The 27,798-nt window shown below is 42.4% G+C and overlaps 3 protein-coding genes across 5 annotated transcripts in view; 1 reads left to right on the forward strand and 2 right to left on the reverse strand.

The window, feature by feature from the left end:
- The window catches only part of STARD9 (StAR related lipid transfer domain containing 9), a 113,996-nt gene extending 103,348 nt beyond the window's left edge, over positions 1 to 10,648 (reverse strand). The window contains exon 1 of the mRNA XM_056345141.1: positions 10,535 to 10,648. Within this exon, the coding sequence (XP_056201116.1) occupies positions 10,535 to 10,581 (47 nt within the window). The 5' untranslated portion in view covers positions 10,582 to 10,648. The remainder of the gene's footprint in view (positions 1 to 10,534) is intronic.
- A 2,586-nt stretch (positions 10,649 to 13,234) lies between these two features.
- HAUS2 (HAUS augmin like complex subunit 2) lies at positions 13,235 to 18,071 on the reverse strand. 2 transcript variants are annotated; one of them, XM_056347642.1, is made up of 6 exons: positions 17,728 to 18,071; positions 17,068 to 17,172; positions 15,658 to 15,727; positions 14,696 to 14,828; positions 13,928 to 14,036; positions 13,235 to 13,790 (listed from the first exon to the last, which is right to left on the reverse strand). In XM_056347642.1, the coding sequence occupies exons 1-6, from the start codon at positions 17,986 to 17,988 to the stop codon at positions 13,647 to 13,649; spliced, it is 822 nt and encodes a 273-aa protein (XP_056203617.1). In that variant the 5' UTR covers positions 17,989 to 18,071; the 3' UTR covers positions 13,235 to 13,646. The 2 variants fall into 2 exon arrangements, with proteins under 2 accessions (XP_056203617.1, XP_056203618.1); XM_056347643.1 differs by having other exon boundaries at positions 17,080 to 17,172; positions 17,728 to 18,002.
- On the forward strand, positions 17,989 to 23,128 carry LRRC57 (leucine rich repeat containing 57). 2 transcript variants are annotated; one of them, XM_056347644.1, is made up of 6 exons: positions 17,989 to 18,127; positions 18,838 to 19,015; positions 20,327 to 20,462; positions 21,487 to 21,755; positions 22,141 to 22,326; positions 22,923 to 23,128. In XM_056347644.1, exons 2-6 carry the CDS (start codon positions 18,932 to 18,934, stop codon positions 22,962 to 22,964), a joined length of 717 nt encoding a protein of 238 aa, XP_056203619.1. In that variant the 5' UTR covers positions 17,989 to 18,127; positions 18,838 to 18,931; the 3' UTR covers positions 22,965 to 23,128. The 2 variants fall into 2 exon arrangements, with proteins under 2 accessions (XP_056203619.1, XP_056203620.1); XM_056347645.1 differs by lacking the exon at positions 17,989 to 18,127 and adding an exon at positions 18,174 to 18,470.
- The last annotated feature ends 4,670 nt before the right edge of the window (positions 23,129 to 27,798 follow it).

Here is a 27,798-nt window from a genome sequence, read left to right on the forward strand (position 1 = left end):
TCAGTCCACTTGTGTTATACAGAACCCTATGAACGAATGACTTTATGCTGTGGTTTCTCATCACCTGATGTTCTCCCAGGCCACAGTCATTACTGAAGAGTCAAGATAAAGAAGAAATTCCAAACATAAAACCTTTGAGGTACAAAAATTTTTCATATATAGAAATCATATAGTCATATTTATATTATAAAATAACTATAAACCCTGTAAAATATAAACAACAAAATAAAATTACCACACCACCCTCTAGGGCAGGCTACCAAGGATTCCTCACTACGCAGGCAAAAAAGCTCTATGCAGCAATCAAATAGCTTTGTTCAAGTCTCACACAACAAGAAAACTACCAGCAAACAGGGATAGAACTAAACTCTCCCCTTGCTCTGCGTGCAAATTCACAGCACCCAGACTTTTATCTTAACTGCAGGCTGTTGCTGCAAGAAGCAATTTCTCTTGCTGCTCCAACCTCCCACATGTGTTCCCACTTTCCCACTTCTTTTCTTCCATCTGATCTAGCAATCACACCCCCATGCTATGACTCAGATCAGCTGTGATCAGAAAACAAAACACACCAAAATAAATAACCAAGGCACCACAGAACCAGCGAGCTCTTCCAGAGCACAGTGGTCGCGCAGTTGCCAAGCCGAAGCAACAGACAGGACAGGAACACGCATGGTGGTGGGAACAGAGACCCCTCCCTTCAGCAGCACCTCACAGCCAGAAAGCATTAAGCGTAAACAAAACTCGACCTGCAGCCATCCTCAGCTCTACAAACCATACTTCAACCTCCCCATAAACTTGTGTTTGTATCATGCTTCATTTAGGTACAAACGAGAGAACTCTGGGAAAGAAACCACAGTTTAATATCTAAAGCCCAGGAGGCAAAGCAGACTCACAGCTGTTCTAGATGTTCTGGACTTAACTCCAGACTGCAAACATTACAAAAGGTCATTCAGCAAAACCTGTTCGTCAGTACAATCTCACACAGATGTGCATCACAGTTTGCATTTGACTGATAAAACACATATGCATCCTTAGGAATGGGTGCTCTGCTCCACAAGTATGAAAGCTGTGTTCCTTGTACCAATAAAATCAACTCTAAAGTATGCTTCTCTAGTAACACATTTGACTTCTGCAGCTCAGAAGTCACAGTGATCCTAACATTTAGTTTCCCCATCCTCCCTTCTCCCCTACCTCTTGAAAAATTCATGCTATATTTGGGAAATTCCTCCCTTCTGAATTACTTTGCATGAAAACCAGGCATCTCTACAAAGATAAAGCTGTAGAAAGACCATTTAATCGCACACATCCCAAGAAAGAGCTGGATCTTCTCAGACACAGAAAGTCTGAGAAATGCAGACCCAGCAACAGAACAGTGACACAAGTACAGAATGCAGTGGCAGGGCTGTAATGGGGAGCTACGAGAGAGACTGGACAGCAGCAAAGCTGCTGTGGCAATCTAAAAAACAGGGGCAGCCCAAAGCTGCTGTGGCAGTCCAAAAAACAGGGGCAGCCCAAAGGAAATCTCCTCATGCTATTTGCTATTCTCATGACAAGTCATTTCTGCAGTCAACATGTAAAGTTAACGCAACCCCAGGACAAGAGACACTCTGCAAGATGCAGAAGTACAAAACAGCAGAAAAGAAACATGGGAAGATCAAGACCCCTGAGAAGAACATTTCCACAGATTGCTGGATCTCACTGACAAGTTCAGAAACAGAGTACAGAAATGCAAGAAGGTATGTAGAGCTGGAGGAAGCAGTGTACGGAAAAAAATGGGGCAGTTGTTCATTTGAGGCTTTACAAAATTTCCCCACTTCTCCACCCTCTCAAATGTAAGTCAGGCTCTTGCAGAACAAAGGAGCTGACTCTTAAAGAGTCACATGTACATGCAATAAAGCAAAAATACTGGAGTCATTAACAGTAGTCATGTCATGCAACAATACAGCTTCTACAAATACCACCAAAATTACTCACCAAAGCCAATATATACCATTCAAGTACATGAGAAATGCTAAATAATTTTTGAAAGACTTGCATATGTATCTACTCACACAAACTTTCAAAATAACCCTGCAATGTAATTGTTGCAAGTACTTACGCTTTCCTACCAATTCCTATCACCCAAGTAAACTCCGAACCCAATCTCAACCTGTACTGAGAGGACCTCAAAAGCAGTATGGCAATGGTGTCAATCCCTCTCCTCTTGCAGAAAATTCTTGCTGATCTGGGCAATTGCATAGGTTCTGGTTTTTGGAACAATTCATTTTCTAGACTTTTCTAGAAAAAAACTAGCTTTATGTGGCTTACTGTCATGGAATGCATTTTCACACTCTGCTTACAAACACACGCAAAAGCACACTCGTGAGCACGGCAGGATGCATGCCAGCGGTCACTGCTGCTGTCTCTGGGACCCTGCCATTTCCCAGGATATGGGGAATGACTATCATATGACTACAATAGCCTATAAGTAAGGCACAACATTTACCAAACTACCTCCACTTGTACCTGGGACACTTTGTGCTGTCTAATGGCTATCTATGCAATCACCATGCCAGCAGCTGAAGTATAATCCTGAGGCAAATCTAACTCAAGGTTTTTCTTGGTCATGAAGTCTAAAGGTTTTATGGGGAAAATTTCAGGTAGCCAGATTTATCTTTTCCTTTCCATTAACAGTATATTGTACAGTGTCTCTGCCTCTTGCTTACTGGTGGCCTTGGCAAAGGTATCTTTGAGGTGATGACTGACTTTGGCCATGGAAACAAAGAAACAAACAATGGGGGCATATTTTCTAAGTTTTGCTAGTCTTCAGAGAACACTGTACCAGACAAAACAGGTTGAGGACACATCTGTTGAGAGACCAAAGGTACAATGAGAAAAGCACTGAGTCCATGCTGCTCCGTCAGAAATTCTTGAGAAGAATGTCAAAGCCTTCAGCCATTACAGCTTCTGCACTCTACTGACAAGCTAAGTAAGGCACCTACAACCACAACCTTCCCAAACACAGCATCCCCCCCTCCTTAACACCAGCATGATCTGTATCCTTATCCCTCCTGCCGTAACGTAAGAAAGTCGAACTGCTAATAGTATGAACATCCTCACTTTGGCTCATCCAGGATTTTTTATTTGAAAAAAAAAGTATCAATGATCAAGTAAATGTAAACTAAAGTTTGTTTTACCCAAAGTTTATTTACTACCCAATGCCATTTCTGATATTTCTCTTTAAGTATTTTTTTTTCTGTCTGGCAAATATCATTGCACACTCAGTCAGCAATCCGAACAGAAGTCTATAAATAACTTAAAAATCTATATTGAAGCCAAGTACACAGAGTTCACCAAGACAGCACGCTGCTATACTAGGCATGCTGCTCAAGTTACCTTTCAAGCCTGCTCCCAGCTGCATAGAGCTCTCACTGGTTCTGATAAAGGTTAACACAATCTGAAAGTCAAAAATCACCATTCCTAGTGACCACCATCATCCACGTGTGGCTTCCCCCTATTCTTCTTTGCAAATGTTATATAGCAATAAAAATGGGGAATATTTGGTGCAGAGATAAACGTGAGGCACTGTCAGTGCTCTTTTTGGATACAGGCCTGCTCAAACAGTTAAAGTCTTTACTTAATCTTACCCGACTTTTGATATATGTATCCACGAGCTAGGAGGGGAAGCGTGGGATGGCTTCCTCTGGTCACAGTAAGCTCTGCAATCCTGCCCATGCAATGTCACAGTACGAGAAGAGCATTTCTGCCTACACCATCTCTGAAGTCTTGCACTGCTGGAACAAGAGCTTCAGGCACATTCCTTGAGCAATCCAAGTCAGAAGTACTCCTGATGATCCATCAGTGCTTTGAACAGCTGCTGAATAGTGCTGCTTTCTCTTGAATGCAGAGGCATTGAGGGGAGAAGGAAAGAGGAGAGGAAAAGGTTTTTTCATCTGTCCTACCCAGCATTTAAGGAAGCATGAAATATGGGGGATTTAAAACAAAGCTACGGTCCAGTTTCATCCACCCTTGATTTCCCAACTGTTTACTGAGCAATGAGATAATATAATTCACACACTTCTGCATCGAAGAAATTCTGTGCACATGCCGCAATTTCCATGCAAACCAGAATTTGGATGTAGTGGTCAGTCTTCATTCCACCGACAGAACTTCAATCTGCAATCACAGATTAAATAAATGACTGTGACACTGAATGCTGCGATGCACTGTCTCATCCCTCATGTTTAGGGACATGACAACCTTGTCCTTTTCTTCAAAAAAAGTAGTGGTTCTATATTTGAAAATTAAATCCATATGAAACATATGTTGAATACCTATAAAACCAAATTATACTACATCAATTTTCCAGAGAATTTTTGACTGTAATATATTTCTTGTGCTAATGTAAAATATATACAGGTTTCTAAGGAAGTTATTTCCAATTACATCCAGTAAAGCAGTTAATGGAGTTGATAGCACTATTCCATTAACAGAGAGCTAATTTATCTAACACACACTTGGGTCACAGAGGAAAGTTTATGTCAACTCAACAAAAGTACCAAAGGGAAGAAAAAAATGCCTCACACTTAGCTTTAGAAATATAAAGGGAAATAAATGTTCTCTGCTTGCAAACACTGGGGTTTTATTCTAAGACAGTTAAATACAAACACTATCCAAATAGCACAGAAAAGCTAACTTAAGCAGAAGTTGAAGGTGTAAAAAAAACCCCCAACTGTAAAAATACTAGTGATGCCCGTATCTTGTGTCATTATATTTGACTTGGATCAAATACATTTGAAGTAGTGTATCACAACAACAATTTGAATAAAGTAGGATCATGGTTTTTTTTTTCTTTTTTTTTTTTTTTAATATAGTTGGAAAAGCTTTTGAAATGTTAACCTAAATGTCTATGGCTATCTTTCCTCAGAATACATTCCTCTTAACAGTGGCATTATGAAGTTATAAGACAGAGATACACGCACCTGAACAGGGTTGGTTCAAAAAGTGCCTTAAAAGGGCAGCAGTGAGCAGCTAGTGAAGAACAAACATTTTAAAAGGAATATGCTTGAAGAATTTGCTTTGGTGGGGTAAGAGGGAGAACAACAATAATCTCCGATCTGCTATTGGTTTAATTTTATTTTGATACAGCGTTTAACATGTTATGCGTAAGATTCAAGGAACTGCTTTCTACAAAATTTGATACAACTTATCACTCTTGCCAGCAGTAGGCCATATTGCTCTAAGTTCTTGTAGTTACACATAAGCATGTAAAATAGCTAATAGCACAGTCTATAAAAGAGCAACAAGTCTCTTGCTTACAAAACAATCCTTCCTTTTACTTACCACAATGTGATGACAAAGAACAAAGGAGGTGGACCGCAGCAGAGAGACTAGTTAACAAAGCTGACCCTGCAGCAGATTAATAAAGGCATACCCAGTAAAAACCAATAGTGACTTACATCGTACCATTTCCAGAATGATTTTTAAAGCAATTCTGCTTTTCCACATAGCTTTCCTTTTGAGTAGACATTAATTTTAGATATTCATATCATAATGCACCAGTCATCTGAGTTCTTCTATCACCTATTCAATGCAGCTGTGCTCAACGCGCTGCTCAGGTTAGCCTGGCACAAGCAGCATGGTTTTGTAAACAGTTCGCAAGAAACTTTCCCTACAATTTCCTCCCAGCCTTGGGCTTGCTCACACCCATCACCCAAGTTCTTAGGACCACAAACTTTAATCCGCTACCCCTGTCCCATCCTCAACCCTCATTGCCAGCTGCAACCCAGGAAGACAATTAAGAGGACTATGCCATATAGAGCAGCAGTAACAAGGAAAACAACTGCTGCAGCTCAGAATGTGATAGTAAACACCTACACAACTGGAAGTTCAGTTCAGCTTTGCCACTTGGAACTACCCAGACATGTCTTTGATGTTCTCATTTGCCAAGCATGAAGGCCAAGCTCAGGAACTCCCGAGAGGATCGGGAAATAAACAGCTGGCCAGGAGGCTTCAGGTTACAGCCTGGAAACAATGAGAAGCAGAAAAAGGCAAAGGGCAGCTTTCGGGGTAATTAATCTGTTTAGCAACTCTTTCAGGTGACATGTCTATGAAGTTTGTAGAGCATGTTCATTTGTGAGTTATTAAAGACACCTTTCAAACAGGAGTTTCTTGCCAGTCTCTCCTTTTCCAGGCCAGAGAGGCAGCTGAAAAGTGGAGAAGGTATTTTCAACAGCAGAATATGCCTTCTGTTTTGCTGGGTCTTGCACAAATAGCTCCCAAGCTTTTTAACTAACACCACTATAATTTTACAATTCAATTAAACAAACTCACTATGAATGATTTTACCCAGGCCTCAATGCATGATCCATAAAGGAATGCAACGCCTTCTAGCCACTGATGCATGCTAAAAAAAGAATCCTATAGTAATGCATGAGGCTTTTTTCACTGTAGTATAGAACACTGTAAAATTCTTCTTTCCCCTCTTTAAGACTGCTTATACAGCAGTTCTCAAACTACACCATGACAAGGGAACACATCCTGAGTATGCACAAGTGAACTGAGGCCAGCTGGATGCAGAGCAGAAAATGCAGTGGAAGTGGATCACAGAGGGAAAGGCACAAGGCAGCTGTGCTCCATCCTGGTCCCAACGATATGGTCCTGGACACACTGACCGCTCCCCTCCCAGAAGGCATCTCATGTACAAACACAGCCTCCCTTCCTCCTCTCATGTAACAGAGGGCTGAGGTCCACCATAAAAGCCATCAGCAGCCACAACTAGGGAGTAGAATTGTGATGGGATACCACAGGGACAAACATTTTTGAAACTAGCAGCACAGAAAAACTAACACTGGTTTTTACTGGCCTACATAAATAGTAAAAGGGCATGTCGAATGCTGCAGGTGTTTCTGTAGCATATAAACACCCAACTTAGCTTTAAGAGAGCTACCCAAGGGAGAGCCCTAGACAGAGTACTGAAATACTTGAAAGGCAATGTACCCTCCTTCTCAGCCAGTCACGCTATTTCCAGGTCAGGATCTGGGGTCAGATCTGCTATCACAGCACCATGCTGCAGACCATGGTGTTGGCACACCCCACAGCAGAAATCAAGAAAGAGAAAGAAACAACATTCCTAGTTCACATAGCTACGTGCTAGCATGGAAAGTGTTTCCATCAACAGTTTCTGACTGACAGCCAAAAATAACATTACACTTTCATTACAAAGGTCTAATATCTAACGGACCAAGCATTAAGATGTCCAGAAATAAACCATAAAGGGATTTCATCCGTTCCCAGATCCTGTTTAATATTTTTACCTGATTATTACCTACCACTGTAGTCAATTTATAGCACACATTCAAGCCCCTGTATTTCATTCCTAGGGGAAAAATGTATTTGCACAAAACAAGTATCCATGTAAGCACAAAGTAACAAATCTTCTTTACTATGTATAATACTAAATGTGTAACAGACTTTTTTTAAAGCAATGTCACTCCAGGGAACATATTTGAGGGAATTTACTGACAATGTTTTGGTGATAAAAAAATCATTTAGTCTGTAACAGAATGACGGATGGCATTAGGAAGAACATTGGCTACAAGGTATTTAAAGTTTAGGCAAAGGAAAAACTGCGTTCTGTATAACTGTACTTGCTTTATAACGATCAGCAATTATTTGTGCATAGCAGCTCTCTGTCAAAGCATGCATTGTGATGGGCACCATACAGGCACAGAACAAAAAGACCACTCTTTGCCTTATGCTAAATAACAAGTTGCAGATGTGATTAATATAGTTTATAAAAATTGGAAACTTTAAAAAGAAAGCATGATTTTATGAATTCCCCTATTAATAACACTTTTAACATCTGAATATTCTATAAATTTTAAGACGCAAAACCAACATTCATCTGCCATCGTAAATTAAATGAAAGAAGCAATGAACAAGTAAAGCTTGTATGATAGTTTAGAAACAACCAACATACCCTCTAGTTCCAGCCTTTGCCCCCAGCTTTTCAGTTTTGGGGACTCTTAAAAAATTTGGGCTGTGATTCGCGATTGTACACATTACAGTACTTCAATCCAGTTGAACTGAAAATTTTCTGCAGGAATGCTTTCTTTCTAAAGCACCTAAGAGATCCTAGGAGCTCTGGCAGCACAGGTACCTGTTAGAGGCGATCATGACATGTGTGTAAAGAGGGTGAGAGGGTTGTGTGACCACAATACGGAAGTGATATAAGAAGCTGGAATAGAAAAAAAAAAGGACTTTATGCCCACTGACAGCTTTAGTCCTTTCAGCATCCATCAAGGTTACTTTAAGCCTTCGTATATTTGGTATTTGCCTTGAAGTCATTACATCTGGACAATTTTAGTCTGGGCTAGAAAGCAAGTTCTCATGTCAGATCCTTCACAGACAATATCCAACCATTCCCCCTTCCCATTTATAATACACAAATCCATCTTGAAATGCTTTTGCTGACCTCAGCTGTGGCAACGCAATACAAGGAACAAATGGCTTGTTGCCTTTGGGGTCAAATACCACAAGACTGCTCTCTGCCTTCCCATCCCATCTGTTACACCCCCACAGGCTGAGTAGATGGAATTACTTAACAGTCTCTTCCACATTTCCACTCTCACCTTCGTACGAACATTTCTGTTCTAGCACCAGATTAGCTTCTCCCACATGCAGGAGGCTTTCCACATTTCTGATCCTACCTTCCTCTCCAAACTACATTCCTTATGAAACAGCTGGCCTACACCTACTGTATCGAAGGTTCTCCTGTTTAGCACACCTTATCTGACAGACTTATAGGCTCTGTTTAATGCTGTAATGATGTATGCACTCTTAGGCACTATTTAATGCTACCCATTGGGGAAAAAACACCAAGACACATGTGGTGCAAAGTTCCTCATCAAGGAAGGTTACACTCCTGCCAATTCAGTCTTTGGCCTCTCTTCCCCAGCTGCTAAGAAACACTCATTTTAACTTATGCCTACAGGACACCCTACCAAGTCCACTACATAATTGCAAACAGGCAGCCAAATGCTGTTGTGGGAGAAACAAGTATGTCATTGATGCACAATGAAATACATCACCAAGTTGGACTTTTAAATACTTTCAATCGCCAGTGAATGCTGCAAGACACTAACAAAAGGGTCCTATGCTCTGGATAACTTGCTTATCATTACCAAATTGTCATTTAATGTTAATAGTTAGCACTTGTATACTGCTTTTTATTTCTAGAAAGCATAACGGCTATTTATTTAACCAGCAAATGCTAAGAATGACTAACAAAAGAAAATAAAAACCAAGTATCTCCAACACTAAAGCAACACTAAGCAACCAAAGGTTAAACTTAGCTTACTTAAATGCTGCAACTCTTCTTACAGTATGCCAGTATCTGTTAAAAGCTATTCCATTCACAGCTGTACAACAGATCAGAACTACAGTACCCAAACACCCTTTTAAATGAAATTATGGACAGAGTGTATTTTTAATGTTACCTTTGAGTTTAAGGTAAAATATATTGAAAATCTGTGAACTACTTTCCACCTTTTCCTTTTCTATTAGTAGTAGCAGGTTTGGTTTGGGTGGAGTTTTTATTTTGTTCAACACTCTCTGGTACCTTTTATCGAAAAAGAAAAAATATCCATAGACAAATAAGAACTTAAAGAGTCCAAAATATGCTAGTGCACTGCTGGCTAAATGAGTAGGATAGTTTTCTGGCTAAATGAGTAGGATAGTTTTCTGGCTGGGCAACTCTTCAAGAATCATTTGCTGTGCTACATGGAAGAGTTATCACAGAAAGTCAATGCAGTCAGAATACACGAGGAGCTCAGCTAAAAAGAAATGTGCCATCAAAGCAAAGACGGGCCCTCAGAGCTCGTACCACTTTCCAGACCATCCCTGCCTGAAGTGCTACTGCACTTCTGCGACAGGAGGAGCAAGTTACCAGCCGCTGAAACTGGGGCTGCGCGCTGCTTCTCTTTTTCCTCCCCGAGTTTCCAAAGTCTGCAAGGTTTTAATTATGTATTATATCCAAACAACACAGAGCATTGTGCTACGGCATCTTCTTGTTTGTGGGAGTTGTCTTCAAGCCGTACCATTTAGCTTTTGGGAATTCTATTGGAGCCAAGCACGCCGGGGAGGGAGCGGAGCCAAGCGACAATGGGAATATCCGGCTCTGCCTCCCGCTGGAAAAAACCAGCAACAACAGGAGGGGAAGGGAAGATCCCCTGACACCGGACGGCAGCTGTCCTATTTCGGGGAGCTCAGGAAGGGGGAACTCAGCCCCGCAGCTCCGGTGGGAGACTTCTCCACGAAAACCTTCCAAGCTCTTCAGCGAGCCGGAGAGCCGAGCCCTGCCGCTCCCCGACCCGCACCGTTAGGCTGCCCAGCGCCCGCCGCCCCTGCCTCAGCCCCAGCCAGGCCACCTCCCCGCCGCCGATGACAGGACCAGCGGCCGCCGCTGGCCCCTCGCAGCCGCCCGTAACTGTCCCGCTGACGCGGCTACCGGGACCTCCCCGCCCGGGTCCCTGTCCCCGTCCCCCCGCCGCACCTTTTGCTGAGAGGCCGGACCCGCACGGCCACCTTGACGTTAGCCATGGCCCAGCTCACGCCCGGCAGCCGCTGCCGCCCGCGCCCCGGCCCCGCATCACGCCCCGGCGCGGCGCCTGAGCGCCCGGGGAGGGGAGGAGCGGCGCCGCCCGGCCCGGCCCGCCCGAGGGGGAGGGGAGCGCCCGGCCCGGCCCCCGGGCGGGGGAGAACCTCCCCGGACGGAAAGGAGGGGTTTCGGGGAGGCTCCCCCCAAAGCAGCCGCGCAGCAGCCTCCCCAGCCCCCACACCGGGTTTCTCCGCCCGGGAGAGCGGGGCCTCCAGACCAAGAGTCGGTGCTTCCACGCCCCAGGCCCCCGGCGACACCCGCGCTCCCCCCGCAGCAGCGCCCGCTCGCCGGCAGCCCCGTAACGACCCGCGTTTCGCTCGCAGGGCTTCACGCCGACGGTCAGCCAGATGGGTGCTGCCACGGACATACTCCCTAGGGGCTACCCCAGAGAAACCAGTTTGTTTCAGAGGAAAACTGCCAGCCCAGCCCCACCTACCGTTTGATCAGGTTTCTTTTCCTAGGAACATGCAAGCAATCAGAAAACCAGCACCGTTTAAAGCGCAAAGCACTCCACGTTTAATTAATTTAACAGCAATTTAAGGAAGGCAAGCGCCAAAGGAAAACTCTCAAGTGTTTGAAGGAGTTTAAAAAACCTCCAATCTTTATCTGCGTTGTACTTAACGGTGTAAAACAAACTTTTGAAACTTCCAAAGAAGTGTCACTGAAATCAATGTCAACCTGTTGCACTTAGAGAAATATAAAAACCACCAAAAGTGTAAAAAATATTTGCTTCTTAGAATATCGTCCCTGTCAGCTGCTGCCATTATTGGGAAGAAGTGAGAGCAAGTAGCATTGGCATAAACAAGATTCCTGCTTGGTTTTTAATTTTTAACTGGACTCTTTCTGGTTTTGCATTTCAAACTGTGAGCTGAATACTGTATAGGGCTGTTTTTCAATCCATTTTAACAACTTCTGTTTAAATGGCCTTTTAACTGTACTATTTATTTGTGCTTTAAGTACAGTTCTCCTCATGAGACTATTTGCCTTATGCTCCAGAAACAAATCTAAATGAAAAAGACACCACAATACAGAAACCTTCCAGACCGAAATATGGGATGGATCCTTTAGACTCAACACTTCTCCCACTTCATGAGCCACCACAGAGACACTAAAGTACCTACAAGCTGTGAATCACTGCAAACTTCAATAGACTTATCCCTTTAATCATACTGAAGAATCAATTGGTACAGCACTCACAAAGAATATTGGCTAAACTCTATCATGCCCATCGTCAACTGTCTAGTAAGATACCATAAAAGAAGAAAATATGCTTGACTCTTTGGGTACGGCAAAACCACATTTGTCCTCACTCCAAGGAATTATAGTGACCAAACTAACCAGAAATGTCTTCATCCAACTTCTGGAAGCATTAATTTGCCCCACCTAAACCATCACTGTAACGCAATCAGAGAGAGGTTAAGCCTGTGATAGATACACAGGACAACGATTCCAGAAGTCTGGATGCTGTTTCTTCCCATTTCACGTGCAAAGTATTTTCAGTAAAAATGCCAGCTCCTCTGCAATTGCGTGGGAGACCTTAGTTTCCGCATCCGAAACAACAGTAACATGGGATTTTGGACTCAAATGTTGCAGTGATACATAGCAAGTGTTCTCACAAAGATCCCATTAAAGTTTATGGGACTCAATTGTCAGTTCTATTCTCAGATTCTATCTACTGACATTCTGCTTGACTGAATTCAAATGGTTACTATCCTCTTAACTTTTCTCAACAGCCGCAGAAAGGAATATGAGCTACATTTGCATAGTTTACTAGAGAATTGTAAAGCTATACACCTTGTCACCACACTCAGCAGAATGGTGTGGTCTACAAGGATTAAAATGGCATTCTCAGAAAATTTCAGATACAGAGTAGACTGATCACAAGTAAACTCAGATCAGAGTGTGCTCAGAGAACCAAAGATTCCTCCTTAAAAGTAGAATTAAGTAACTACAGTGAAATTTGTGTAGTACCGAGCCATCTAGTGGTTACTTTCAAAAAAATAAAGGTCTCATTTTCAGAAACAGAAATCAACAGGTTGTATATACAAAGAATTCAGCTAACAAACAATCAGTAGAAAGGCATACATCGGCATTGCTTCCAGTTTGTTTTATATCCCGAATACAAAACTGGACATCCTTCACAGACAACCAACTATCCTGGTTTACAGATGTCCTGCCAATGACATTTTACCAGCAAATCTCACGACATAAAAGTTGCTAAGGTTGCAAACTGGAATAATCGATGCTTTTGCTAAATTGCCAGTTGTAATCGTGTCACAAGAGTCTTACTGTAAAGGGGGCACAGAAAATGGGGCAAGCAACAGAAAAGGAGAAACTGAAGAATGTATTTGTCCTGTCACAGAAGCGTAGTTTGCAGATCAGTAGACCTGCCATATATCGCAGATCAGTAGACCTGCCATATATCGCAGAGCCTATTCCCTGTTTTCCCACAAAACCACATCATAGCCATAAAAACTAACTTAAAACTAGTTTGGTTTCTTGGTTGGAACTCCTATGGAAGCATAAGCAGTGACCTAAGACTTTGCACTGTTCTTTTAATTATAGGATCTTAAAACAAAAAGCAAGAAACAGCTCTTGAAATCTAGTGCTTTCACTGAAGTTTTACAGTGACATACAAAATACAGTGTATCATCAAGACATTTATAAAAACTAATATAGACACTATAGCAAATGCATAAGAAATATCAAAACAAATTTCCATTGAAGAAATAGCCTCCAAGGGAGTACTGTCCAACTATTTAAAAAAGGAACTCCACCACAGTCTTCTCGGTAGTCTGCCTTCCTATGAGCTACTGTTCATTGCCCCCCCCCCCTCCTTTTTTTCCCCCCCAAAAAAGTCATTGAAGAACTGTTACAGAAGAACAGAAATATAGCTACCTACAAAGGCCCTGTTGGATTAAAGCACAAATTTGTTGTGGGTTTCACAGACTGTAAGGAGGTAGTTCTTTGAAAAGCCATCCCATCTAATGAAAAATTTTTGTCAGGTTCAAGATAAGCCAAAGTCCAATTCAGCAGTATTGCAGATGCTGGCAGAATATACTTCTTTTTGCAGTTCTCTCCATTTCAGTATTTGCTTTGTCAGCTCCTCTAACTCCATCACGAGCAGCTCTGTTTTTGTCCAGGCAGTGTCCTGAAGCAGAAAAGAGCTAGAGTTCATCTCTATACATTCTGTCAATCTAGCAGGACATAAAAACAACCTATACAACCAAACAGCATTGAATTCTTAATGCTGGAGGAGACAGAAGGCTCAGGTCTTCTGCTACTCACCATATCCCTCATGATGTTCGGTATCCGAGGGATGCTTCTTAAAGCCTGCAAATGGCTTTCAAGCTTCTCAATGAAAGTCACAGCCTCAGCCAACAACTCTACTATGTATCTGTAATAAGAATGAGCACCCTACTCAAAAGTTGTGCAAAACAAGGATTCAATACTTCCAAGCTCTTGTTTGCCCCCCCCCCCCCCCCGCAGGTGGTCTTAGTCCTCTAGTTTTATACAGGTTCCTAACCATCTAATAATTTCTCTGCAATTACACTTTTATGACTCTCGGCAACAAGTAGGGCAGGAATTACAGAAGTTAATATGCATTTCTTCAGTAACTGGACTAGATTTTTAGACAATAAGAAGGATTATATTTTTCAAACTTGTACTATGCATGCCTGGGAATCATTGACACACTTATTCTGAGCAAGTGACAGTGGAAGGAAGATGGCAAATGCTTAAGTAAGAATTCCTACCTATGCAGAAGCATAACGAATCAAGCATTCAAGACACCTATTCAAAGCAACACATCACAAATTGTTCTGTAATCTTCAGAATACAAGACCAATAACCTAAGCAATTATTCATGAAAATATGTATCACCACCTTTCTAAGAATTTAGCAATTAATTACTAACTTTTAGCTGAGGTTGTGCTACCTTTTACTACAATTCCTATAAATGGAAAAGTGAATGCAAGCATGCAATTCTTATGCCTATTAGTTCAAATTTAATTTGAACTCATGCAAACAAAGAACTATTATTTTCTATGTGCCTACTTGTGGAAAGTAGCCTCAATAGGCAGGCTGTCTTGACATTTGGGCTTTATCAGCCTCTTCCTAAGACATTTCTTGTTCTTCAGTACGGCTTCCAAGTGTCTGTTCATATCTTGCAAAATCTCACATTTTTTGCCTGTAAAATAAAATTGCAAAGTTGAACTCATTGTCCTGCTAAAACAAGAGCAAAATTTCTTCTGGAGAAAGACTGAGAAGTCGTCTGATCTATTGCACTGGACAGGTTACATTTGAGAAAGAGAACATTAATCAGAATTATTTTTGTTGGGATTATATAGAACTTAATATCAGCATGCACCTCAAAGTCATAATAACTACTTTTTAAAGATACAGCTTTGTTGATTGTTTTACATTATCTATAGTTTTAACTGTGTTTGAGATGAAACCAACTTCTTAAAACTATACTATGACACTAAAGCATTACAATATACTTCACTAGCCTAACACAGCAGTAGCAAGCTAGAATGTTTTCAAGCATCCATCAAATCATAGTTGGAAAAGTGCCAAATAATAAAGAAATTAATACATTGCTCCTACAATACTACAATAAAAACCCAAGAGATTTTAGGGGCATACAGATGCAGCAAAAAAACATCGAGTTCATGGAAAAGCAGCAAACTAGCACACAGGGCAAGGGAAGCAAGTCAGGTTACTGATGATCTCTGAACTCCTGATGCTGCACTGACCCTGGGAAACTGACCACACACACCCCCCTTTTGTGGCGAATGAGTTACCCACAGAGCTGCTATTCAGACAGCAGAGGATGCAAGTTCAGATAGTATGGAAACATTTCTTAGGGGCTAATAAAACACCTGCCATCTCTAACAAGCTGTTCAGCGGAGACAGCTGCAATAACTTCTGGAAGTGTCACACAGTCAGATAAAACCTTAATATGCTGATGAAGTCACTTAACACTCTTGGTTTTTCTAAGGAACAACTGCACTTACCTAAGTAAAAATGGTGAGCAATGTCTGCTGTCTCCTTCTCCAACTGCAGAATTTCAATTTTCAGTTTCTTCTACAACAATAGTAACATCAAATGAAAATGCATTTATCCAGATACTGTTGACTTTTTAGGCGTGGGGGAGGAAGTAGAAAGGGAGAAAGCGGAAGCATGGGGGACAACACGCGTGTGAAGGAGAGGGAGCATTTGCATGAAAGCATGTTACCATGCTCTCTGGAGGGTTTTATTATCTGGTGAGGCTTTTTTGGTCAATAGGAAAAGACTGTTAAAAAAACCAAAAACCAATTTGGTGATTTAATGGGAATTTGTGATGGAAAAGACAGATCCTGCAACTAATTCATAAGACACAGAAACTTACATCTCCTACAAAGCAGTTTCATAGTCTATGTTCTACTAAAACTTTTCACAGCCTCAAACTTCCTCCTTCTGGCAAAGATTGGTTTATGGTGCATTGGGTTGTTTTAACTGTAGGAAAAGCACTTTCAGGTGAAACTCCTACCTTTAAGTCTTTCCAATTATAAATCAGCACAAGAGCAGCAGATACTTTCTTGTGGCTGAAAGAATTTGTGGTACTTTTGGCTAGACAAGAGAAGACTGAGGAAAATACAGAAGAGGATCACGTATCAAGTCTCTCAGGACACACAGAGAACTGTTGCGTTGCTTTTCTTGATCAGTGAGGAAAGGACAAAAGTAAACCTGCTTCACTCATAGCATATTGAACATCTGTCAGAGTACTTCGTATGTGAAATCCTTCAGCAAGGGAGACTGAGTAGCCACCTTACTGGGACCTCAAAACTGCTCATTCCTTCTGCCCATCAATACAGGATGATGGCAGCTGTTTAACACATCCTCCAAAAAAGCAAATGATGAATTTTTAACACTGCTTTGCAGTGTGCCTTTGTAACTGCTGAAGCCCACACTGCACAACTTAATAAGCACAAGTTTTTGTACCAGCCAGCAAATCCTCAGAACACATTATCACAAAATACAAGCCAATAGCCAATTCAGTCAGTAGGAAAAGACTGAGGTTACCCCTTGCTAGCCAACAAGATGGTTACACTGTCTATAAACAAACTCGTCTTCGCGAATTCAAGTCAACTACCAATTCTTATTTGTTCTTCAGTTTCCTCAGAAGACTTCAGGTAACACTTCAGTCACAGATGCAGGCTGCTGCCTCTTTCCAGTTACACCAAAAACTTTTGTTACATAATTCTGGGGTATTTTTATGACAACTCAGTCCACCAGGGAGGAAAAGTGCCAACCACAGTTAAACCACTAAACTGTGAAAAAAACCCAAAACATGAAACAATAGTACATGGCAGTCCGATACATCATCGGTGCCATGTATTATCTCTAAGTATTGAAGCGTTGAGTGTGCACTGACAACAGTGTACCTCTGGCTGTACCTCATTGATTTCAGCTTGAATGTCTGCCATTTTTTCCATCTCTGATAATTTCACGAAGCAAGGGGTTTTTCTACAGGTTAAATCCAATGTCTCCTGTGAAAGGAAAACAACGGGGAAAAAACACAGTCAGCAGCCAGGACGTACCAGGCAAATTCTCAAGATTGGCTTTTAATAGTCTAAAGTTACTGTTAATTTCTCACACTACGCCAGACAGCAAGTTTCACCTGATCAACTGATAGAATACACGTACCGCCTGGGGAAAACGAACAGGAACGTGGAGAAAAATGGGCCAGGGGTAAACAAAGCCCCTCCCGCCGCAGCGCCAGGCGGGGCCACGGCCGCTCGGGAGCGCCGCCCAAAAGCCTGACAGCCCCACCGCAGCGGGAAAGATTTCTCTCCCTTTCAAGTTAACGCGCACACACTTACCCACCCGCAGCGCGGCCCGGCACCGGTACCGCGGCGGCACCCCCAGCCACGCAGCCCCGGCGCGCAGCCAGGTGTGCGGGCCCGCAGGCCGCGCCGGGGGGCGCCGGGCACGGGCGGGAGCGGGGGCCGCCCTGCAGCGCCTCAGCCGCGGCTCCTCCGACCCTCGCGACTTCACCCGCCGCCCCCGGCCTTCGCAACCGCTCCAGCCCCCCGGGCCGTTACCTGGCTCACGACGCCCGCCGCCAGGCACCGCGCCAGCAGGGCGGCCGCCGCCGTGGGGTTCTCGCCTTTCCAGGGGCGGCAGGCGGCAGCCGCGTCGCTCGGCATGCCTCGCCACAGCATCCACTCCGGCGCCCCCCGGGGCGTCCCCTGCGCGGGGCCCGCCGCCACGGCCGCCGAGCCGAGGGGGCGGTGCTCGGCCGTGCCCAGCGTCTCGGAGGCCCTGGCGGAGTGCGGCCGCCGCCATATGCGGGTGGCCGCCATGTTGGGTGTGACGGGCCAGGGGGAGCGACCGGCGTCCGGTTCCGGGGCAGCCCCTAAGTGCGGTCGGAGCGTCGGTGCTCGAAGGGCGGGGGCGGAGCGCGGGGGGCTGCGCCGCCGCGGAGTGTGGGCGCCGGTGCAGGTGGGTTGGGCCGCGGGGGGGGCGGCGGCGCCGGGCGGGGGCCGGGGCAGTCGGGGCGAGACCGAGGCGGGGGCCCGGGGCCCGCGGCGGCCGTTGCTGGCTGCGCCGCTTGCCGAGGGCCCCGCTGAGCCGCTCCCAGCCGTCGCGGCGCGGGGCGCCTCCTCCCTTGGGCAGCCGGTCCCGGCCGCGCTGGGCTCTGCGCCCACCGCCCGGCTGCAACCCTGGCGCGGCTCCTTCGGCCTGGGGCGCGGCTGAGCCGGTGATGGGGATTAGACCCCGCTGGGGCTGCGCGACGTGGGTGTCGTACGTCGGCATTTAGAGTCGCCGCAGAGGAGCCAAGTCCGTAAGTGGAACAGATGTTTCCAAAAAAGCAAATAACCCCCTGGCACTGACAGCGGGTGGGTGCTGGTGGATGCCATCACAACCACGGCCAGCCTCCGCGGAGGATCGCCTTGCGCCGCTGGGCCCTGCAAGAGGCAAAACGCGGAAAGCGTGCAGGTCTTCCGCTTAGTCTTAACTCTATTTGTCGCATCATTTCAGTATTCAAGCTGCCTTCATTAAGGCACCTTAAACTAGATAAATCTTTTAAGTTCAAGGGTTTAGTTAGAGGGACATGAAAACGCAGCAGTGGAACGGTTCAGCATGTTGAAATACATGTAGCATTGAAGATGGTGTATGTAAAAAGTCATTTTACATTTGCTTTATCACAGAGACTTTGGATTGCAGTTCTCTAGTGCAGAATAACTGAGAGAAACTGGCAGAGACTGTCACTCAAACTCTGTACGCCTGCAGAGAACTGTTAGGATGGGCAATAGTGCATTAAAAGCCCACCTGGAGACAGCACAGAAAACCGGCGTGTTTCAGCTAACAGGAAAGGGACTTACAGAGGTAATGTAACCACAGGGGAAATGTGGCTGTTTGTGTGCCTGACTGGTGCTTCTGGAGAGAAGTTTCCCACCTCAGTGTCATAGTGCATTGCATGCATGTATTTCTCATAAATAGTGATGGATAATACTATTTCAAGAAGGTTTTTTTCCTTTTCATAGAGCAGATTTTTCCTTGCACTTGCTTCTGATTGAGGATTTACCTGTCAGGGCACCTGTATGCTTATGAGCTTATGCTTTTAGAATGCATGTGTGTTCAAGAAGTACTAGTTATGATGTTTTGCTTTTTAAAATAATAAATAAATATATTAATAAAATAATAAAAATATTTTTTAAAATAAATTTGAGGGAACAAATGTAAATTTTATAACCGTATTGTTACCTAGAAAGACACTCCACAATCTGTCACATCTAGATATTTACGCTGTATTTAATCGTAGTCATATGAATAGTCTGTGCAGGTTGTTCACTGGGCTGTAAGCATCCTGAAGTTTATTAAGTCAGAAATTGTCGTGTCTTTGACTGAACTGCAGAAAAACACACAATGTCCTGGGGCCAGAAGTCGAGTAACAATTCAGAGCATAGCCAAAATAACTCTACACTGCAGTATTTTTTCCAAGACTTTCCTAAAGTGTCTTCTTCCACTATCCTACCTTCTGACTTTGCTTTTCTTGTGCCAAACCAAAGGAGAATCAAAACCACTGTTGCCTGAGATTCGCTGGTGCGATTGTCAGGTTTTTCTTTCTTTTTTTTAGCTCAGTGCCAAGTGCAGATTAAAGTAGTACAGGATGTAAATAAGAATAAGAAAAATGCCTTACATCATTATTTAGAAAGTAAGACAAAAATTTGCCAGTCCTGATCTGCCAAAATCTAGATGTGTTAACTAGCTGTAGAATATTTTTAAATTATAGGCAAGTTTAAGAGAAACATACAAGAGGACTAAAACATAAATGAGCTTGTGTCTTGGTGTGCTTCCTTCTCCCTTTTTAATTTAAATTCTTTAGGTTAAAAACTGTTCTTCCTAGATGTTAGGACTGTCTAGTTTGTATCCCTTTTCCCTTCTTCAGATGAATAAATATTTATAAAAATATGTATTAAGTAAATTTGCCAACTTAGTTGCACACTGCGGTGATTGGACATTGTGATACATATGACTATATAATAGTGATACAAATTTCAATTAAAATTCTAAGGTGTGTAACTTGAACATTTGAAGTATTTAATATTTTTTATTTATATTTATAATAAGTGTATTTAAAATTAATTAATACTAAATACAACTATTTAAATGCTGTATCTTTCTTCTCCCCCGTAGTTTCCTGAGGATCTGCAGAAGCTAACAAGCAACTTAAGGACAATAGACTTGTCAAACAACAAAATAGAGCTCTTGCCACCACTCATTGGAAAATTTTCCTTTTTGAAGAGCCTTGTTCTAAACAACAACAAACTGAGTATGCCTGCTAATTAATACCTCCACAGATTTTTAAAATAATAACCTGACTTTTTTGATCAGAGAAACTAAATTTAACAATTTAACTCTCACGGGATGTAAATAGGGAATTTAGTTGCCTGAACTGAAATCTTTGGAATTCACTTACAGTCCCATAAATTCTTCAAAACTAGTTGCCAGCTTAGTTGTATTATCAGTTTTACAATGACATGTAAGTACTTAAAACCATAATGCTTCTGCACTATGACTTGTCTGATCTGAAGGTTTAACAATGTCAGGTGGTTTAGTACTTGCACAGAGAACAGGTAGTGAAAATGATCTGTAGAAACTGGTGCTAGCCATTCAATGGTTGTTAGTTTCTGTTGAACGTCAGACTTCATGGAAAAGTTAGGATGAGGTTAAGGAACTTAACTTTTTTTTTTGTGGAATGTATTATCTGCCTTTTTGGAAAAAGAAAAGTAATTTGCAAACCTCTTTGACTCTGTAGTGCAAGTCAGGAGTGCTACAGGTTATACATGTGTGTAGGTAGCATGAGGGGTGAATAAATGCCAGCAGAGCTTATCTGGTGAGGCTTATATGCTGGTATGATATGATAAGCTTTGTCTGAGAACTTACTTTTGAGTGTGTTGAGTAATGCCTTTAAAGCGCTGCAGTAGACCTGAAGCTGTGAACTGTGTGGTACCTCAAATGTCATAGAATACATTGGCAAAGTGGTTAATAAGGAGCGTAACTGATAGGCTAAAATCCTCTGAGGGTAGTGTTTTCAGCCTGTGATTTGAAGGTTTGTCTTATCTGCATACGATTTTTAAGATACTTGTGAAAGATGGTTAAAAAGCATGTGTTGTCAGTGGGCTTAAGTTTCTGTGCAGGGTTCTGTGCCTTCATTGGAAAATGGGGAGGAATCCTGTGAGAAATTACTGTAATATGGCACAGTTTACCATGCAGAAGCTTATTTGAATTAAATGGGTATGAATGTTTACTGCTCTTTGTTTAGGTCATCTCTTTGTTATGTCATTTATTTCTAGCTGCTTTACCTGAGGAGCTATGTAAACTGAAAAAACTGGAAACACTACACTTGAATGGCAATCACTTGAGGCAGCTACCAGCTGCGTTTGGACAACTTTCGGCTCTCAAAACCCTGGGCCTTTCTGGAAACCAGCTTCGGGCTGTGCCTGTGCAACTCTGTGGTCTTCGCCACCTGGATGTGGTAGATCTTTCCAAAAATCAGATTCAAAATGTGCCCGACACTGTGGGAGATTTGCAGGCTATCGAACTCAATCTGAATCAGAATCAGGTCCGGTAACTGACATATTATGGGCATGTAGATTTAAGACATGGTTTATCTTGGACTTAGTACATTCACAGGACGTAAGCTGAGACCATCAAAACTTCGTAGCTAAAAGCCATCTCCCAAACGTAACATAAATGAAGGGTCATAACTAGAATTTATGTAGTGATACATCCAACTGCCTGATTTGACTAACAAATCCTCAATTTAGTCATACAGAAAACTGGTTGAACAGTTCTTCAGTAGGAATCTGATAAAGACATGTAGTTCGCCTCTCATGATGGAAGAAAATATTAGTCTGCAAACTGTCAAAATTAGTCAGAAACAACTGCAAGTAATCATGGATCACTAAATTTTTAATCCCATTATTTTGTTTTTTAATTTCTACCAGATTTCCCAGATCTCGGTGCGGATCTCCCACTGTCCACGCCTCAAAGTCTTGCGTTTAGAAGAAAACTGTCTAGAACTCAGTATGCTTCCTCAAAGTATCCTCAGTGATTCCCAGATCTCACTGCTTGCAGTAGAAGGCAACCTTTTTGAAATCAAGAAACTCAGAGAACTGGAAGGTTATGACAAGGTTTGTGTATTTTTTTTTATTTTTTTTTTTAAAGAAGCTTCTGGTGACGTCATAACCCAGTACCTCCTCAGAATACTAAGTATTTATGCTAGTGAATAAAAGCATGATCAGTCTATCGCTGTTGTCACTGTTCCTGGATTTGTAACTAACATCTGAGAAGAATTTCAAGAGTTCTTCAAAGATTAACTTTTTCATAGGATTCAGGATCAGTGTTCTTTCATCAGCATCTTTTGAAGGGTAGCTAATGATAACAAGTGTGTGTCTTCACTTTGATCAGATAAAAATTAATGGATGCTTCCTATTATGCAGCATTCTTAACTGTTTAACGTTAGTTCATCCTTAACACTTGAGATTTGACTGTTGAGCACTGTAAGGACTTTCTTTCTCAAACATGAATCTGACTTACAGCAAATGGCAGAAAATTTGGGGGTTGGACTTTTTTTGTTTGAAATTTTCAGTGTACAGCTGTAATGGTTATATCTGGGAAATGAAAATATGCAGAGTGCTTTTGAGTCTGAGAGCAGAAGCTTAGCTGCTTTCAATAGTAATGAATCTTGTATTAATTTCTGAATCTTACCTTTTTTTGTTTTTTTTAGTACATGGAACGATTTACAGCTACAAAGAAGAAGTTTGCATGATCATTATTCTGACCCTGTGTATTCCCAGTAAGAAGAGTTAGTGACTGAAGTACCTGCTTCACTGACTTAAACCATGACTGATGAAGGAGATCATCAGAGCACTCCTCCCTTAGTAGTCTGATATGGTCTGTTAAAGCCATGTCGAACCAACTTGAACTAGAGAACATGGGTATTGAACTGATGAACCTGCCCAGGGTCCAGTTTTTGAATTTTGAGCCGCTATAGCTTTTAACACAATACTTGCTCTCCTTTTTCAGGGCTTGTTCTTTCACAGCAAAAGGGAATGAGCATTTCAAAGTTGCTAGTTCTCTTTTGTCAGGAAGCTGGCTGTTGATGTGCAAGAGGATTATTTCTTCTGGAAACACTCTTCCATGATAACACGTGGAAGTTCTACCACCAAAGCAGATGTGAAACATTGTTTGTCTTGCAGTAAGCACTATTCTACAGAGAACTTTTACAGATGAGGTTTTAGTTTATAACCTGTATAAGGTGTTTATGAAGCACAAATAGTTGTGGCTAAGTTAAGTGTTTTATTAACTGCTTCTGGTAAACAAACCGTGGTTTGGGCATCATTCATTCATATTTCACTGTACAGGCTTTCTTTTCCCATAAGCAAAAATTGCACTACAGTCCACTTCTGCTTGAGCTGTATCAAATAAAAGACGAGGTTCATCTTCAATGTAAAAATGTAAATTTTTCAGTAAAAATGTATACTGCTGGAAAATCCTTGCACTGAATCCTTGTGTACAGAACAATGCTGAAAGTTCTAGTCATCAACCTGCTGCTACTGCCTTATTACCAAAAGCACCTAGAAAGAGCTAAAAATGTATGCAATTGTGTAACTTATACTGAAAATGGAAATGTACTTATTTTAGTAAATAATTTTCAAAAAATCAGTTCCAGTTTATTTGGTGTAACTGCTGCTGTTTTCACTTCAACAAGTAGTACTAAGCCATCACTGAAAGCTGTTACTTAACGTACTTGGTTCCATCCGTTGTTGTTAACAGCTATACTTCAACTGCTTTGGGAATGCAGAGGATATGAATGTGTCAACATCTTGGTAGCAATTTTATTGGTATGTACTGCACACTCAAAAACAGTGAAGTAGGAGCTGTACTAAGTACACTTTTTGGCAAGATAAGCATGGACATCTATTCCTAATAAAACTCTTACGTTAATTACTGTTCTAGACTTAAGCTTTCCTACGTTAGAAGAAAGGACAGCAAACCACTTAAAGTTGCTGCTGTAATCATTAAATGTATTCAACTTCTTATGCCATCTGCAGTTAAGAAGAATGAAGTGACCCCTGTGCCCATCTTTTCCCTCAACGTAACAACTATAATGAGATTAGTGATAAGTGATTCTTTTTTAAGATGCTCAGAAGAGGTATCTAGTTTCCTGACCCCGTTGCTGTCTTATTTCAGTGCTTACATAGTGATAACTATTATAAAAGTTTTTTAGGGAACTTCAACTCCTTATTCAAAGGATGGATGTGATCCATCATTAAACAGGGAACTAGTTTTACGTTAGAACCCCTATTCTAGGTGTTACTTTATGGAAGAACTACTAACTTCCTCTAAGAAGTAGCTGACTGCAGACAATGCCTACAAGGCTACTTTGTTTTGCAAGACAACTAGAGAACTGATTTAAGAACACATCCTATGTTACCATAATACAAGGCCCAGTATACTTAGAAATTTATTCAGCTTCATACTAACAGACTTCACAGATTCTGATGTGCAAATCCAGCCGTGAATAGTTTAAAGCCTCAGACTTGTTTTAAATTTCAGGTCCTTCCATTTGGTACCTAAAGCCCATTTGAAGTATTAGCTGTTTTTCCTAAAGATTTGCCATGTGCGAGACACCCAGAGAACAAAGCCCCTCTGTTAACAGAGTCCCCCTTTGCATTCACCAACCTGGACTACGAAGGGCATGGTCTGTCATCAATATGTATGCACTTGGCAATGTTGTGCTGTGGTGGATTTTTGTTGGTTTTGGTTGTTTTTTTTTTTAACTGGAAGTATCTGCTCAGACATGCTGCTTCTCTCATTTAACATTTGTTTATCAGGATTCTTTTGTCTATTCAGCAAGGATGTGTAAGAAGAGATGGTAGATCAGAACATTTAAAAATTACGTAGTTAGCATAGCTATAAAAAAATTCTCACTGCTTTTGGAATTATTCGAGAAAGTCAACATTTCTCTTATATGATCGCTAGTACACTTAGAAACCTTTCAATTACTTATTGTTAGTCTTTCCTACCTTGAAGTTATGACAGCTATCAAAAATTTTGTAAAGCAAAAGGGAGAAAACATGCAAAATACTGAATGGTGCTGAGTCAGTCCTGGATTAACCAAATTTGTACCAGAACAGAGAAAGACTATTTCTGTTTCAAGAAAAAAAGCTGGCCAATACCCTCACATGTTTTAGACCACAGCAATAAATAACCGTGACTGAGTCACTTAGTAGAACACTGTTCTGTACATTTCAGCACTGCATGTAATCTGTTAGTAGTTTCATATTGGGAGTTTCTCAGTTTTCCCTTCTCATCACCCTCACTCTACAACAGGTGACTAGAAAACGATTTTATTTCCATACACAATTACACTAGAAGCTTTTTTGTTTTGGAATGACTGAGGTAGAAAATGCGACCCTAGTTAACAACATAAACCATTAATGTATTTTATTTCAGTTCTGTATCACTGGCTTTTCAATTTTTCGTTGGGGTAAAACTTTTTATGCATCTATTCAACATTTAGATAGTGCATTGCTGTTCCCAAATGCAGCAAAGGAGAATTAGCAACTGCAAGTCACAGCACTGTGTAAACAGCAAATTGTTTCACCGTATAGCCTTCACAGAGGAAGGTTCTGCAAGTGGCTGCACAAGCAGCATGTGCTGCAGTTCATGCTATAGCTACCCCTGAATAAAAGGCTTAATTAATCTTTTATCAAAGAATAGGCTAATTTGATTTTACCAATTATCGTCATTTAAGCATACCCACGGGACGTGCTGCAAGCTCAGAATAGTTACATATACAGGCTGTCCCCAGTTTTTTTCTGCCCAGTTATGGGTAAGAATATACTACATGAGAAGTACTTCCAGGCCGTTCCCAGGTATGTTCTTCTCTCTTGCAGCTCAAAACTGCTGGAAGTCAACACAAGCTGCCCCCAGGAGCATTCTGGGAATCCAACATTCTAGTATCAGAAAAAATACAATTTAAATTGCCCTGGAAGTGAGATTGTAATAGCAGTAGGTGAAATCTAGTGATTTAATATCTAGGTATTTGCTAGGCATCTTGTTACCAATATTTGACTGGAAAGTTTGTTACTTTACTTAGTTCCTTTATCAACCTGAACTATAGTCCCATGTCAAATAACGGCCTTTCAAAGAAGAGATGGACACATTTCATAGTTTGAAGTTAGGTGATGTTGATTATGCAGGGATGAAAACTAGAGTTTTAAAAAAATATTCCTCTTTTTTTTAAAAAAAATCCTGTCTTTCCAACCACACCCATTCCTTTGTTAACATTAGGATTTCTGTGAAATAAAAATAGAAGGGAAACTTTTTAGTTGCAGAGCAGCAACTAGTTCTGCCAAGTTTTTCAAGGACAGGAAACCAAGCATAAACACTTGTGTTTTAACCTTGGCCAACAACCAAGCCCCACGCAGCCGCGTGCTCACCCCCCCCCCCCCCCCCCCCCCGTGGGATGAGGCAGAGAATTGGAGGAGTAAAAGTGAGAAAACTCATGGGCTGAGATAAAGGCAGTTCAGTAAGTAAACCAACAACTGCACACACAAGCAAAGCGAACAAGGAATTCATTCAGCGCTTCCCATGGCAGGCAGGTGTTCAGCCATCCCCAGGAAAGCCGGGCTCCATCACATGTAAGTTACTTGAGAAAACAAATGACCTAACAGACAACCTTCCCCCCCCTTCCTTCTTCTTCCCCCAGCTTATATAGTCAGGATGACATTCTATGGTATGGAATATCCCTTTGGCTGCTTCAGGCCAGCTGCCCTGGCTGTGTCCCCTCCCAGTTTCCCATGCCCCTCCAGCCCTCTGGCTGACAGGGCCTGAGAAACTGAAAAGTCCTTGGCACGACTGTTACCCAGCAACAACCAAAACCATCGGTGTGCTATCAACATTGTCTCACACCAAATCCAAAATACAGCACCGCACCAGCTACTAAGAAGAAAATCAATTCCATCCCAGCTGAAACCAGGACAGACATTTCTAAGAGAAAATAGTTTTCAAGCACATTCAGTGATAAAGGGTGTTATTTTTTGTGCATCTCACACAGGTATTACCTCAGCTGCCCCCCAGCAGCAGTGACAGGCTCAGGGACTCCCTGCAGCATGTGACCTGGACAGCTGCACATTCACCTGGGAGCTGTCTGGGCCACCACATGCCTTCTGGCACTGGCTTTTGGCTGAGTGGAAACCATGGCAAGGGTCCTTCTTAGGAGGGGGGGGGGGGGGGGGGGGGGGGCGGCGGGGCGGAAGGCAATGACCACTATGGAGCTCACCTCTATGGGATTTTAGGGGAACATCCTCCCTGATCACCGAGTCAGCACTGACACTTCCCAGGGACACACCACTTCCCACTCTGAAGGGAGGGGGGGCTGCGGCACCATCTCTCTGCTCTCGCTTCTCCTTTTTGCAGATTCATGGAAAGTTCCCCACAGTGCCTTGGCACAATCCTCCACTCCAGAGCACATCTGTCAGAGCACCACACCTTGGAGACTTCTGTACTACTCGAAGGAGGACAAAAACACCCCTGAGCATACAAATCCCCTATGCTTTCCCATACATGCTCTTGTTAGAAATGCAGTATGCAAC

The sequence above is a fragment of the Falco biarmicus genome, chromosome 7, assembly GCF_023638135.1.
Source record: "Falco biarmicus isolate bFalBia1 chromosome 7, bFalBia1.pri, whole genome shotgun sequence".
Taxonomy (NCBI): Eukaryota; Metazoa; Chordata; class Aves; order Falconiformes; family Falconidae; genus Falco; species Falco biarmicus.

Bases quoted from the DNA above. Each gene is read 5' to 3' on its own strand.
- HAUS2 (XM_056347642.1), bottom strand. From the start codon at position 17,988: ATGGCGGCCACCCGCATATGGCGGCGGCCGCACTCCGCCAGGGCCTCC. The intron at 17,173-17,727 runs GTAACGGCCCGG...TTCCTTTCACAG, and splicing joins CGGCGGGCGTCGTGAGCCAG to GAGACATTGGATTTAACCTG. The intron at 13,791-13,927 runs GTGAGTAGCAGA...TTTCTGCTTCAG, and splicing joins CGAACATCATGAGGGATATG to GACACTGCCTGGACAAAAAC.
- LRRC57 (XM_056347644.1), top strand. From the start codon at position 18,932: ATGGGCAATAGTGCATTAAAAGCCCACCTGGAGACAGCACAGAAAACC. The intron at 21,756-22,140 runs GTCCGGTAACTG...AATTTCTACCAG, and splicing joins TCAATCTGAATCAGAATCAG to ATTTCCCAGATCTCGGTGCG. The intron at 22,327-22,922 runs GTTTGTGTATTT...TGTTTTTTTTAG, and splicing joins AACTGGAAGGTTATGACAAG to TACATGGAACGATTTACAGC.